The sequence below is a fragment of the Sinocyclocheilus grahami genome, unplaced genomic scaffold, assembly GCF_001515645.1.
Source record: "Sinocyclocheilus grahami isolate Dianchi unplaced genomic scaffold, SAMN03320097.WGS_v1.1 scaffold9.1, whole genome shotgun sequence".
Taxonomy (NCBI): Eukaryota; Metazoa; Chordata; class Actinopteri; order Cypriniformes; family Cyprinidae; genus Sinocyclocheilus; species Sinocyclocheilus grahami.
The window spans coordinates 2,569,528-2,582,239 of NW_015505188.1; the positions used below are offsets into that span (position 1 = coordinate 2,569,528).

The following is a 12,712-nucleotide window of genomic DNA, read 5'->3' on the forward strand; positions in this document are numbered from 1 at the left end:
GACTGACTCCAAGACAATATCTGACTGCGGGACCAATCCACATGACGGTTGTGCTGAGCCAACCAGGGGTGCCCCAGAACAAGCCTAATTATGGCGATAGTTTGCCTTAGGACACCATTTTTTTTCTTGTCCAAATTGCTGCACTAAATTGATGTGTCAGACCACATCCATATTAAATTATTAGCTTCATTAAACTTGTTACAAAATTTGAATCTGTGTTGACCTGAGCTAAATTTCAAGTGTCCAACATTTGCGAAAGTGAAAAGTCTAATTTAATTTTTGTTAAACTGTCCTCTTTATATCAAACGTGACTATTACAGTAATGAGAATTTGGAGGTAAATGTCCTTGTCTGGGTTGTATAGTAGATAAAGTTTAAAAACTTGTGAAGAAGCTTTTGGTCAGAAGAGCTATGGAAGAAAATGCATTTTACCAGCTGTTTCCACATTGTTTCGAACTGTTGAAGAACAGCTGCTATAAAAACCTGTTATAATGTAAATGCTGTTTTGAATATGTTCTCTGTGCTCTGGGTTACTGCATGTCATGTGGAGTTGCTATGTATATTAAGGGAGATCCCTCCTGTGCATTGAGTTCCATTCTCCTGGAGACATGGGATGAACAATAGGCCCTACCATTGATCTTGTGACTGTCGCATTCTCAATGAGGCAAGGTTTGCTCAGCAGTTGAATAAAGCAAGAAGAAAATCTAATGAATAGAATGAAAGCATATCTCTGCTTCCAGCTTCTAGTTTTCCTCATTCTGTTCTCTTTCATCTCGTATGCGTTTGCCATCGTGTTCCACGTAGGTTGACTTGCATCTGACAGACACTCACTATAATCGAGATGAAGCTCATTAAAATATAGTCTGTATTTTATTTTATTTTATTTTATTTTATTCTAATATGCATTTTTAAAAATAATGTTAAGACCAGATAGTTTTCATTACTGTATTATGATAATGGTAATGAGATTTTTCCCTTTACAGTAATGAGAATTTGAGGGGGAAATGTCCTTAATTGTCATGAAAATAATGTCACAAAAAAACAACAACAAAAAAACCTTAATTATTCCATCGCCTGCCAGATTTAAAAAAAGCAAATATGCAGGAGTTGAATTAATAGTCTGTGACTATTCAGGATGCTCTATAAAAGCATAACGGGTGCAGATATGGAGCTGGCTGTGTGTGTTTACTAATTGTCTGGCATACCACCATGCAATTATTTGTGGAAATGGTGCCTTTGATATAGTCACAAGAAAAATATTCTGTTGAAAATTAATAAAAATGTCCTCTACATGACTCACTGCAGATCTCATTACCACCTACTCCTTTTATGTCTCCATGCTAAGAAACTGAAGCCACAGGTGCGCACACACACACACACACACACACACACACACACACAGAGGGTCTGGCTTCCTGCTAGAAACAGCTCTGGGTGGGAATCATTAGGGCATGGGAAGCCTCTATTATGCTCCAACCATTTGCCCTTCATGACAGTACAAACAAACACACACACACACACTCACATAAAGAAAGATTGCACACTCACATATGATCTGATTGCCCCTGAGCACTTTGCACCTGAATGGTAACAGTGAGCTGATAAAGGATGGAGTTCTGCTCTTCTCTAGTGATGTGGCTCGGATCTGTCCATGCCAGTCATCTCATCTCCTTTAGCAGGCCAGTCTTCACCCCACCATTTGCTCCTATCTCAAGATATCAAAGAGACTGTTGAGACCAGAAGTGTCATGCCCATTCAAACTGAGAGATTGCAGTCCAGATCTGCTTAATGCAAAACAAGCCGATTTTGACTACATCTTTTGAAAATAATTTGTATGTTTGATAATGATAGGGGCAATCTTGATAGGGGCAATCTTGTCTTAGACACCAGTTTCCAGCATCATAGACATCCTGGATTTCAGGGACATTCAGAGAAAAATATGTTTTCTAAGCCTGGAAATGTCATGTATTAATGTTTTTATTTTACTTTACTCTGTATTCTATTCTATTCTATTCTGTTCTGCTCTCTTCTGTTATATTCTGCTCTCTTCTGTTCTTCTCTTCTCTTCTCTTCTCTTCTCTTCTCTTCTCTTCTCTTCTCTTCTCTTCTCCTCTCCTCTCCACTCCTCTCCTCTCCTCTCCTCTCCTCTCCTCTCCTCTTTTACCAAGGTAAATTGCAACTGACATTGACTGAACTTTCATTGTATGTTAAAATTTTCTTGGTTTTGTTAAAATATTAATAAAAATAAATGATATACACTACCATTCAAAAGTTTGGGGTCTGTATTATTTCTTAATGTTTTTGAAAGAATTTTCTTGTGTGCACCAAGTCTGCATTTATTTGATCAATTTACAATTGTTTTTGATTCCCACTTTTCTTGAAATCACACTCTGGTGCCCCTGGTTGCTTGATGCATTTGGTCAACAAAAAAATGTGATATATTTGATTTGAGATCCGTGACATTCTGATAAATGAAAACACTCTTTTTTTTTTTTTTGTAGCGAATGAAATGGAGGTACGACTGGCCTACAGGGAGGTTTTCATTATACTTCTGTTCATGCTACAATGCTTATTCCAAAACTCATTGCTCAATTAAACCTTTGCACTCAGGAAAAGCATTGATGAAAGCATTCGAGGAGGCTTTTTGAGTGATGATGGTCATAACCATAGGGGGCCCAACAAATTAACCAGTCCCAATTACATTCATAATGCGAATCATCCTTCGCTTGGATGCGTGGTGAGCCCCACTCACCGTGTGCAAACACTTCCCTCGGGCAGTGTGCAGGAGGGTTTATCCAAAGACATTTCAAATGAACTGTTAAGCCTGCAGTATATCCACAAATGGTGCTAATCTGACTCATGCCTGTCACTACGTTACCGATTTAAGACTTTCCTAATGGAACTCACTCTCTTGAGACATTGACAAATGTCTGTTGTTATTGAAATGAGGGGTGCTGAGTTCAGCTCTGTGTTCAAACTGTGCTCCACTTCAGTCATACAATTAGTGGGATTGATTATTCTCTTGGTGGCACTTGGTGAAAACAGAGAGATCCTTAAATATGCCACATGTTTATATGCTCATTCTAATTCCATTATTGTACGTTTCAGGAATAGTTTTCCCAGAAAATAAAAATACACTCATGTTGTTTCAAATTTTCTCTCCGTCAAGTCTTTGGATCTAATTTGCACTGATGAGCGTTCAAATTCAATGAGTCAGCGTCAAGTGAAAAGCTGTGTTTATAAGAAAGAAATCCATCATTAAAGGGTTAGTTCACCCAAAAATGAAAATTAGCCCATAAATTACTCACCTTCAAGTCATCCTAGGTGTATATGACTTTCTTCTTTCAGATGAATCCAGTCAGAGTTATATTAAAAATGGTCTTTGATCTTTCAAGCTGTTTCATGGCACTCAGCAGGTGTTGCATGCATCAGTCCAAAAGCACTTAATTAAAATGGGGGGGGGTGAACAAAGGCCTTCTGTAGCAAGTCAAGTCACCTTTATTTATATAGCGCTTTTAACAATACAGATTGTGTCAAAGCAACTGTACAGCATTAATTAGGAAAATACTGTGTCAATAATGCAAAGTGACAATAGTAAACAATAGACAATAGTTTTTTCAGTTAAAGGCAGTTCAGCATTGAATTCAGTGATGTAATCATCCAGCTCAGTTCAGTTTAAATAGTATCTGTGCAATCAAGTTAACGATATCGCTGGAAATGAAGAGTCCTCAACTAAGCAAGCCAGAGGCGACAGCGGCAAGGAACCAAAACTCCATCGGTGACAGAAAGGGAGAAATCGGGCTCAGTCGGGGGGGCCAGTTCTCCTCTGGCCAGACGAAACCAGCAGTTCAATTCCAGGCTGCAGCAAAGTCACATTGTGCAGAGTACTCAACTGGCTCCTGTGGTCAGTGCAGTGTTGACAGAACCGGGCTAATATGGTCATACTTCCTGGTTCTAGTAAGAACTCTAGCTGCTGCATTTTGGACCAGCTGGAGTTTGTTTATTAAGCGTGCAGAACAACAACCCAATAAAGCATTACAATAATCTAACCTTGAGGTCATAAACGCATGGATTAACATTTCTCCATTTGACATTGAGAGCATAGGTCGTAAGTTAGATATATTTTTGAGATGGAAAAATGCAGTTTTACAAATGCTAGAAACGTGGCTTTCTAAGGAAATATTGCTATCATATAGCACACCTAGGTTCCTAACTGATGACGAGGAATTGACAGAGCAGCCATCAAGTGTTAGACAGTGTTCTAGGTTATTACATGCAGATATTTTAGGTCCTATAATTAACACCTCTGTTTTTTCAGAATTTAGCAGTAAAAAATTACTCGTCATCCAGTTTTTAATATCGACTATGCATTCCGCTAGTTTTTCAAATTGGTATGTTTCGCCGGGCAGCGAAGAAATATAGAATTGAGTATCATCAGCATAACAGTGAAAGCTAACACTGTGTTTCCTGATGATATCTCCCAAGGGTAATATGTAAAGCGTGAAGAGTAACGGCCCTAGTACTGAGCCTTGAGGTACTCCATACTGCGCTCATGAACGATATGATACCTCTTCATTCACTACTACGAATTGATGGCGGTCATACAAGTATGATTTGAACCATGCTAATGCACTTCCATTAATGGCAACAAAGTTTTCTAGTCTATTCTGTAGCAAATCGATGCGTTTTTGTAAGAAAAATATCCATATTCAAAACGTAATAATCACTTTAATGTAGCTTGCGCTCACTGTTGTACACCGGAAGCAGTTCTGGGCGGATGACATATGGAGATCGGCTTTGCGCATGCGCTGCTCAGAAGTGACGCACGCGGAAGCGCAGGGGAGAGATTAAAACAAAACAACGGTCACTAATTAGAAGTGCAAAACGAGGATTTGTAAAGAAGAATGTCGGAGGATTTCGATATAAGCCAAGAGGAGACTGGTTTTCCTTTGCTAAAGTAAGGAAACTTAGCTTCCTTTGCTCCTGTTAACAAACGTTGGTTTTCACGCGACTCACCGGCGCATGCGCAACGCTGAACTCATACGTCATCCGCCCGGAACTGCTTCCAGTGTACAACAGTGAGCGCAAGCTACATTAAAGTGATTATTACGTTTTAACTATGGATATTTTTCTTACAAAAACGCATCAATTCGCTACAGAAGGGGTTTGTTCAGCCCCCGAAGCCGTGTGAGACACTTTTTTTTTTTAATGGATGAGCGCTTTTTATTTAACTGCTTTTGGACTGATGCATGCAACACCAGCTGAGTGCCATGAAACAGTTTGAAAGATCAAAGACCATTTTTAATATAACTCCGACTGGATTCGTCTGAAAGAAGAAAGTCATATACACCTAGGATGACTTGAGGGTGAGTAATTTATGGGCTAATTTTCATTTTTGGGTGAACTAACCCTTTAAGGCATTTTAACTTTAAAAGGACACTTCTGGCCAAAATACAAGTCCATAATCCATAATAATGCTTTCATCATTGAAAAATCCGCTGTTATCCTCTCACATCAAAATCCACCAACATATTTGTTTACAACTGTTTTTGATTGTAAACAGTGCTTGATCTGTGCATATTTCTCTCCTGATTCAGACAAAATTACTTTTTCACCGAACCAGAATTGTCTTATTGATAGATTGGTTTCTTATAAACATAAAGCTTTTCACTTCATGAGGTATTAATTGATGGACTGGAGTCGTGTGGATTCCTTATGGATTATTGTGAAGTTTTTATCAACTGTTTGGACCCTCATTATGACGGCACCCATTCCCTGTAGAGGATCCAATGGTGAGCAAGAGATGTAATACTAAACTTCTCCAAATATGTTCTGATGAAGAAGCAAACTCCATTACAGCTTGGCCTGAAGGTTCATTTTCAGCAAATGTTTGGGGGAACTAGTCTTTTAACAAATGTTATTTATTTTGTATTTATCTGAAAAATAATGAAAGTGGCACTTATTTATTTGTCCAGTGAATCATTTATTTACATGAACAGTCTGAACAAACTGATTCACAATTGCTCCTGAGGCAGGGAGAGGACATTTTATGAGAGCGTATTTGATAATCATCTCAGTTCGCTTGGCTCTGAAGCTGCAGGCACGATACAATGTGTTCTTTTATGCTTTATGGAAGAAAAAAACATAAAGGTTTGAAATGACAATGAGTAGGCCTTAATTATGATAGAATTTTTTTTTTTTTTGGATGAACTATCTTTTTAATTGACACTCTATTATTTTTAATTGTTTTTGATAATTAGCAGTGGGGTCTCTTTCTCTGTCTTTCTCTCTTGCTCTCTCTCACGCTCCCTGTAGAGGTCTCAGGAGACTCCGGGCATCGTGACTTGCACTGCCAGTGTGTGTGCGTGTGTGTGAACAAGAAAATGTGGGGTTGTCTGAAGTGTAAATAGGTGCCCAAAGTCTCACATTCTTAAAGACAACTTCACAATCCACTAATGCAAAGAGAGAAAGATCAGAGAGAATGTACACTTAGGAAACCAGAGAAAACACCACACACTCTTTTGACCCACACACTGGGTCAAAACAGCCCAATTGCTGGGTTTGTCCCTATTTTACCCAGCATTTTTTAGAGTGCAGTATTACTCTTTGAAGTATCTTTTTGGTGAGCAAAGACTGTTTATTTAATCTACTTTTTGTCTGCTCTGTGTAGCCAGGACTCCCAGTGTTTCATGCAAAAGAGATGGATTTACATTTATAACATTTTGTGCCTCTTTAATTTCTCTCTGTTCCACAGGACAAAGATTTGGACTGTAAGTTGGAAGAGCTGAAACGCACAGGCCGGACGTTATCAGAGCCTCAGGTTTGTGAATGGCTCTGTCAGCTTCTGTTGGGAGTACATTACATACATCAGAGGTGAGCCGAGAACACCGCTCCTCTTTTTTCCCGTGAATAATTAATAACTGATCTATTTTCTATTTTTACATTCAAAATTATTTGTTTTAAGTCTTTTATAGCTCGCCCTTACATTAAAGTTTGCACTTTACAAGACAAATATGCACACACCGGAATAACACATCTCTAAATCCTTGCTTCTCTCAGCTTCTGTGACTATTGATTCTTGTTTGTCTTGCTTAAACAGGAGAATACTTCACAGAGATCTAAAGGCCAAAAATATATTTATAAGGAAGAACATTGTTAAGATAGGTAAGCTCTGCTTCGCAGTCCAAAGGGTGCTTGATGTGTTTTTGATGTTCCGGCAACGCTTTCAAAAGCTACTTTTAATGGCACCAAAAGCCCAAACACCTCCCATTTGGTAAAACAGGCCCTTTTATGACAGTTAAGACACTCATCTACAAAGAAACAAGATCATTACCCAGTAAAAACGTGCATGCCAGTCAGCTACCTCAGATAGTTTTGATAGAATGAAAGAAGAGCCAAATGAGCATTATTTTTTATATATTTTCAGTTACAGTTTATTGATGGACATCAAAATGTCCGGCCATACTTTTTGTTATGAACTTGTCAGCATAAAGTCACTTTTAGCTCATTTTAGTGTTGAATAATGAATTTGTGTGAAGTATGAAATTCTTTAGTACAGCCGACTCACTTGAATGCTAATCTGTGCATTTGCTTTACGTCAGTTGTGCCTAAGCCTGCCAAATAACAGTGTTTGCTTCAAAGAAATTTTCTGGTCACACTGTAAAAAAATTAAATGTTGAGAAAACTCATAATATCATGTCAGCATTATGCAAGATATTTTCAAGTTCTATCCAAAGTGCTTCACACAGCTAAAATGTCTAGTTTTACGCAGTTAATAAACAGTCACGATGCATTGACATTTCGGAGTTCTTCCAGCAACTCATATTTGTACGTTCACTAAATGTTAAATATCTAATTTATCTAATAAATTTGTGTCACAGCAACCAGAGATCTCTTGTTCAGCAGATGTTCAATTAGCAACACAGGAAGCATTGTCTTTATCATTACATTTTAAATTACTTTTTGGCTCTGAAGGAGACAACATCTTGCAAGGCTTTTTGCCTCTAAAAATGAACACAACTTACAGCCTAAAGATGTTAATTACATTTTATTTTCAAGAAGACACACATAGTCTCTCAGCACTTACAGTAACACATAAACCTCAATAGCTGTGACAATTAAAAAGCGGCTCATTAAGGAATAAGAAGAATGCTGAACATCCACACAACAAACTAGAAGGACAAAACAAAAAAAATAAAACCATAAAAAGTGAAACGATAATAATCCTGTAAGAGTATAATTTACGCTTTAAAACAACCCCTAAATCCTTTACAAATCTGCAACATTGCTCAATATCATAATGTTTGTCCAGAATTTTAGTATGTAAATTCAGTCATTCACATTTCCTACTATCTGATTCAAAATTAATGTTCAAGCAAGAATCTCAATAAGCATGTGCATGGTAGTCAGTTACTCACAAATAGTCTCAAAATACAAACGCTTGTTTTGTGGCTATTATAAAGTTTGTTTGTCTAAATAGAAGGTTATTTTTTTATTTGGATATGACATTTTAGTCTGCAAGACTACATTTTTTTAAATGTGTTTAAAATGCTGATGTAACTGTTTTAATCCCTCGTTAAAGGTGACTTTGGTGTATCCTGTCTGCTGATGGGGTCATGTGACCTGGCGACTACCTTCACAGGCACTCCGTACTACATGAGCCCTGAAGCCCTCAGTCACAGAGGATACGACTCCAAATCAGACATCTGGTAGGAATAACTGAACCATTAAATCATTATAGTTTATTCTTAATCAACCAAGATTTTAGGTTTTTGCATTGTATGGATTTTACAATTGCAGTGCAGTACATTCAAAAGTTTGAACAAACTCACTGAATTTATACTTCACATGATATTAAAAACCTTTTTGAGCTACAGGATTATGCCTGAAATTAATTTGTGTTGATGATAATACAACTTTATTGTCAGACAAAATCTGAAATTTGTCTTGCGTTACAACAGGTTAATTCAGAATTACAAGACTTAATCACATAGACAAATAGACAGACAGGACACTTACAAACAAAACAAAAAAAAGCTATATTCAAAGCTCCGGTACAGATTTAATTTTTGTGTATTTTATTCAGCTCAAATACAGCTTGATGTGCAAAAGAATACTTTAATCTTCGATTATATCTTGGAAACTTATACCACCGATTAGATGGCAAAAGTACAAATTCATTGTACAAAATATGATTTGGTTCAGAAACAATATTATTGGCCAGCCTTACAAGGTTTTTATGATGAGATAGCTCATATAATTTTTAAAGTGGCTGACCCACTATTGTAGAACACATTTTCAGTTGATTCATCAACTGTTTTTAAACTGACAGATAAACTCATGTACCTTTCAGAATTACATTACTGCAAAACACTCATAATCACAGGCATGAAAAATAATAGAAGAATCTGCTTTCTTGCTCCAAAAGACCTCAAGCGGCGAAGGAAGTAGATTCTTTGCATTGATTTTTTTACAGATACTATGTATGTGGTCTTTCGACCATGTTGACTGTTTTGGTAGACGAAATTGCCACTACATAATCCTCATAGACTGTAAAAAAAAATATTTTGTATTGAGATTTTCAAATTTCACATTTAATTCAATGTGTTACTAGCAATTTCTGAGTAAAAATTGTTTCTACATCATTTTTTTTCAGTGTACTTCCTTAGATGTCACATATTTATTTGGGTGATTTTACTAATATTCTAAAATGTGAAAAATTAAAATAATAAAGAATGAGTAGGTGCATCCAAACATTTATCTAGTGATGTATCTCTTCCAGCAGTTTTAGTTCTCAGCAAGTATTTTGCAAAGTTATTCTTTCATTGAATCAGAACTCATAATCCTCAAAAACAATTCATCATTATGCATTATGCATAATTTCAAGTAATGAGGTATTATGTTTGATTGCTGTCAAATGGTAGTCTTGAAAAATGTGTGAGTTCTAGCAATCCATGAAAGCTCATCACGTCAATGGTGTTTTTTTTTTTCTCGTAATTTTAACTTGGAAAAATTTACCAAAAGGGCATAGTTGAAGGTGCAGGTGAAAAATGGCAAGGATAATTAACGTAAATTCTGATATCTCCAATTGCTTATTGAGCTGTAACAATCTGTATCTGAGCTGTGTCTGTGTGGTAGGGGTGAAATATAATTTCATGTCATGAGACGTTTCCAAAGGCACCAAGCTGAGGTTCCCTCTTAAAGATCTTCACTAGACAGGCTCTTAAGACCACCAGAGCTCTGTACTCTCCTCCCCCTCCACTTACAATATGTGCCAAGATATATGAAGTGAGGGAACATGGGGAAACAGATCCACTGGGGAAATAGGGAGATAACAGCATATTAGTAAAGTAGAAAAACTGAGGGGGAAAAATAACTAGAAAACAATAAGATAGAATGAAGGAGGAAGAGAAAAGACAATCTAATTTGCCAAACAGCTACAGGCACTATCTGCTAATTTAAGGGTCATTCTTTTCCTCACGCAATCACCTCGTTGAGTTGTTGCCACCAAGAGCTGAGGGTCTCTGTTCAGACTCATAAAGCAGCCTATTGGGAATTGGACTCTTCACTCTGTGTCCTTGAGTCTGTAAGAACACAAGCAGCAGGCACACTGGAGGAAAGGGGTCACTGTGCTGCTTAACAGTGATAGAGATCAGGAGGGTGAGCTAAAATAGAGACATCCTTAAACAATAGAGAGAAAAATAGGTATAATTTGTGTATGTATTTTCAAATAAAACCTTTTTTTTTTTTTTACTATAATGCTATAGTAAATATAGAGTTCTGATTCATGTGGTTCTCAGTGACGCAAACTACTTCGGAAAACCACTTTCACATCAACCAAACGAACTAAACAATGATTTTAAATGTAATTATTAATGATATTTTATTATACTTTTTAGCATCATTTTTATAATTATATTATGTTAATTATTATTATTTTTTTAATTATAATGATATCTTTATTCTATTTTTTTGTTTATTCTTCTTTTATATTCTTATTATATTACGACCTAACCTAGGTCCTCCCAACCTTTTTATTGAGAACTTTAAGATTCAGTATTGCTGCGATTTGTGTTCCATATGCTAAAATGACCATGGCTACTATATGTAAATATTAAAGCAAGCCTCAGCGTGGATGCATTTCTTTCTTCTGCAGAACAAGAAGATGTTTTGAAGAATCATAACCAAACAGTTCACTTTGACTTTCATTTTATGGACCAAAAATACAGTGGAAATCAATGGGAGCCGAAACTGTTTGGCTACCAATATTCTTCATAATATCTCCTTTTACAGGGGTCTCCAAACTCTGTCCTGGAGGGCCAGTGTCCTGCAGAGTTTAGTCCAAAATGCCTCAACACACCTGCCTGGAAGTTTCTAGTATGCCTAGTAAGACCTTAATTAGCTGGTTTAGGTGTGTTCGATTAGGGTTGGAGCTAAACTCTGCAAGACATCGGCCCTCCAGTAACGAGTTTGGAAGCCTCTGTCCTTTTATGTTCCACAGAAGAAAGTCAGTCATGTTCAGTCAGCTTTGGAATGACATGAGGGTAAGTAGATGATGACAGAATTTTCATTTTTGGATGGACTATCCCTTTAAGTATTTCTTCTTTATTTGTTCCACGGGTGCAGGTCTTTAGGCTGTATCCTCTATGAGATGTGCTGTTTGGCACATGCTTTTGAAGGGCAGAACTTCTTGGCTGTGGTGACGATGATTGTGGAGGGACCTACTCCATCCCTGCCAGAAACATACTCACGGCACCTCAACTCTCTAATGCAAAGGTACCAGAAAAAGATGCTGCCCTGCTCCAGGCACAAATTGGTCCCATGTCAACTCACACCGTTAGGCAATATCTGTCCGTCTACCCGCTGTGGATGAGTAGAAAGACACAAATCAATGGCTTGTTTGATTCAGCTGTTTTTCAAAGCATATTATGCTAAATCCGAGCAGGTTTAGAAGCATTCAGCTAAAACTATCAGCATTTCATGAGGTCTTAAACATAATTCTCTCTCTCTCTGTGTTCATGTGGTGCCAGTATGTTAGAAAAGGATTCTTCACGCAGGATCTCGGCAGCAGATGCGCTGAGGAGCAGGTTCATTGAGGAGAGCTTGCAGGTGAGGAGACGCCGTTAATCAGATCAGCTGGACAGGAGGGCATCTGACCAGCTGTTCAGAGTATCTGCTTCAAAGGTTAATGGGAAGGGCCATAATGCACCAGGAAGACTTTGGTTGTCGGCCAAGCTCAATAGGTTTCTAAAAGTCGGTTATGCATACTCATCACATCATCGATTCGCCATTGCATTTGACTCACCCTGCGCGTAAACCTTTTCAGATTGTACTTTTGAAATGTCAGTGATTGACATTGTTGCTGCTTGGTTATTGTATTGATTGTGGATTGTCGTAGTTGGCCTTGTTCCCTGGCATAAATTAATTTTTATGCATCTCTCAAACAATAGATCAGTCTGTAAATGTATAAAAGTTCAGAACTTTTTTTTCCACAAATGTTTCTTTACCCTTTTTGGACAGGACCACTTTTCTCTGAGAAGCTTACATAAATTTGTTATTCACAGATTTAAATTCAGTCAAATTTTCTCAAACAACCTCTGTAAAAATGACAGACCAACATATTTTATTTTAATATATATATATAGAGAGAGAGAGAGAGAGAGAGAGAGCGTTTTTTTTATAATTATTTTTAATTTTAAAATTATAGCTTTACT

The 12,712-nt window shown here is 37.2% G+C and overlaps 1 protein-coding gene across 1 annotated transcript in view; it reads left to right on the plus strand.

Moving 5' to 3' along the window:
- Nucleotides 1-12,712, plus strand: part of LOC107592866 (NIMA-related kinase 11) — a 65,051-nt gene that overhangs the window by 20,213 nt on the left and 32,126 nt on the right. Inside the window, exons 3-7 of the mRNA XM_016282441.1 lie at nucleotides 6,754-6,872; nucleotides 7,099-7,163; nucleotides 8,581-8,707; nucleotides 11,625-11,774; nucleotides 12,029-12,107. Of these exons, the coding sequence (XP_016137927.1) occupies nucleotides 6,754-6,872; nucleotides 7,099-7,163; nucleotides 8,581-8,707; nucleotides 11,625-11,774; nucleotides 12,029-12,107 (540 nt within the window). The remainder of the gene's footprint in view (nucleotides 1-6,753; nucleotides 6,873-7,098; nucleotides 7,164-8,580; nucleotides 8,708-11,624; nucleotides 11,775-12,028; nucleotides 12,108-12,712) is intronic.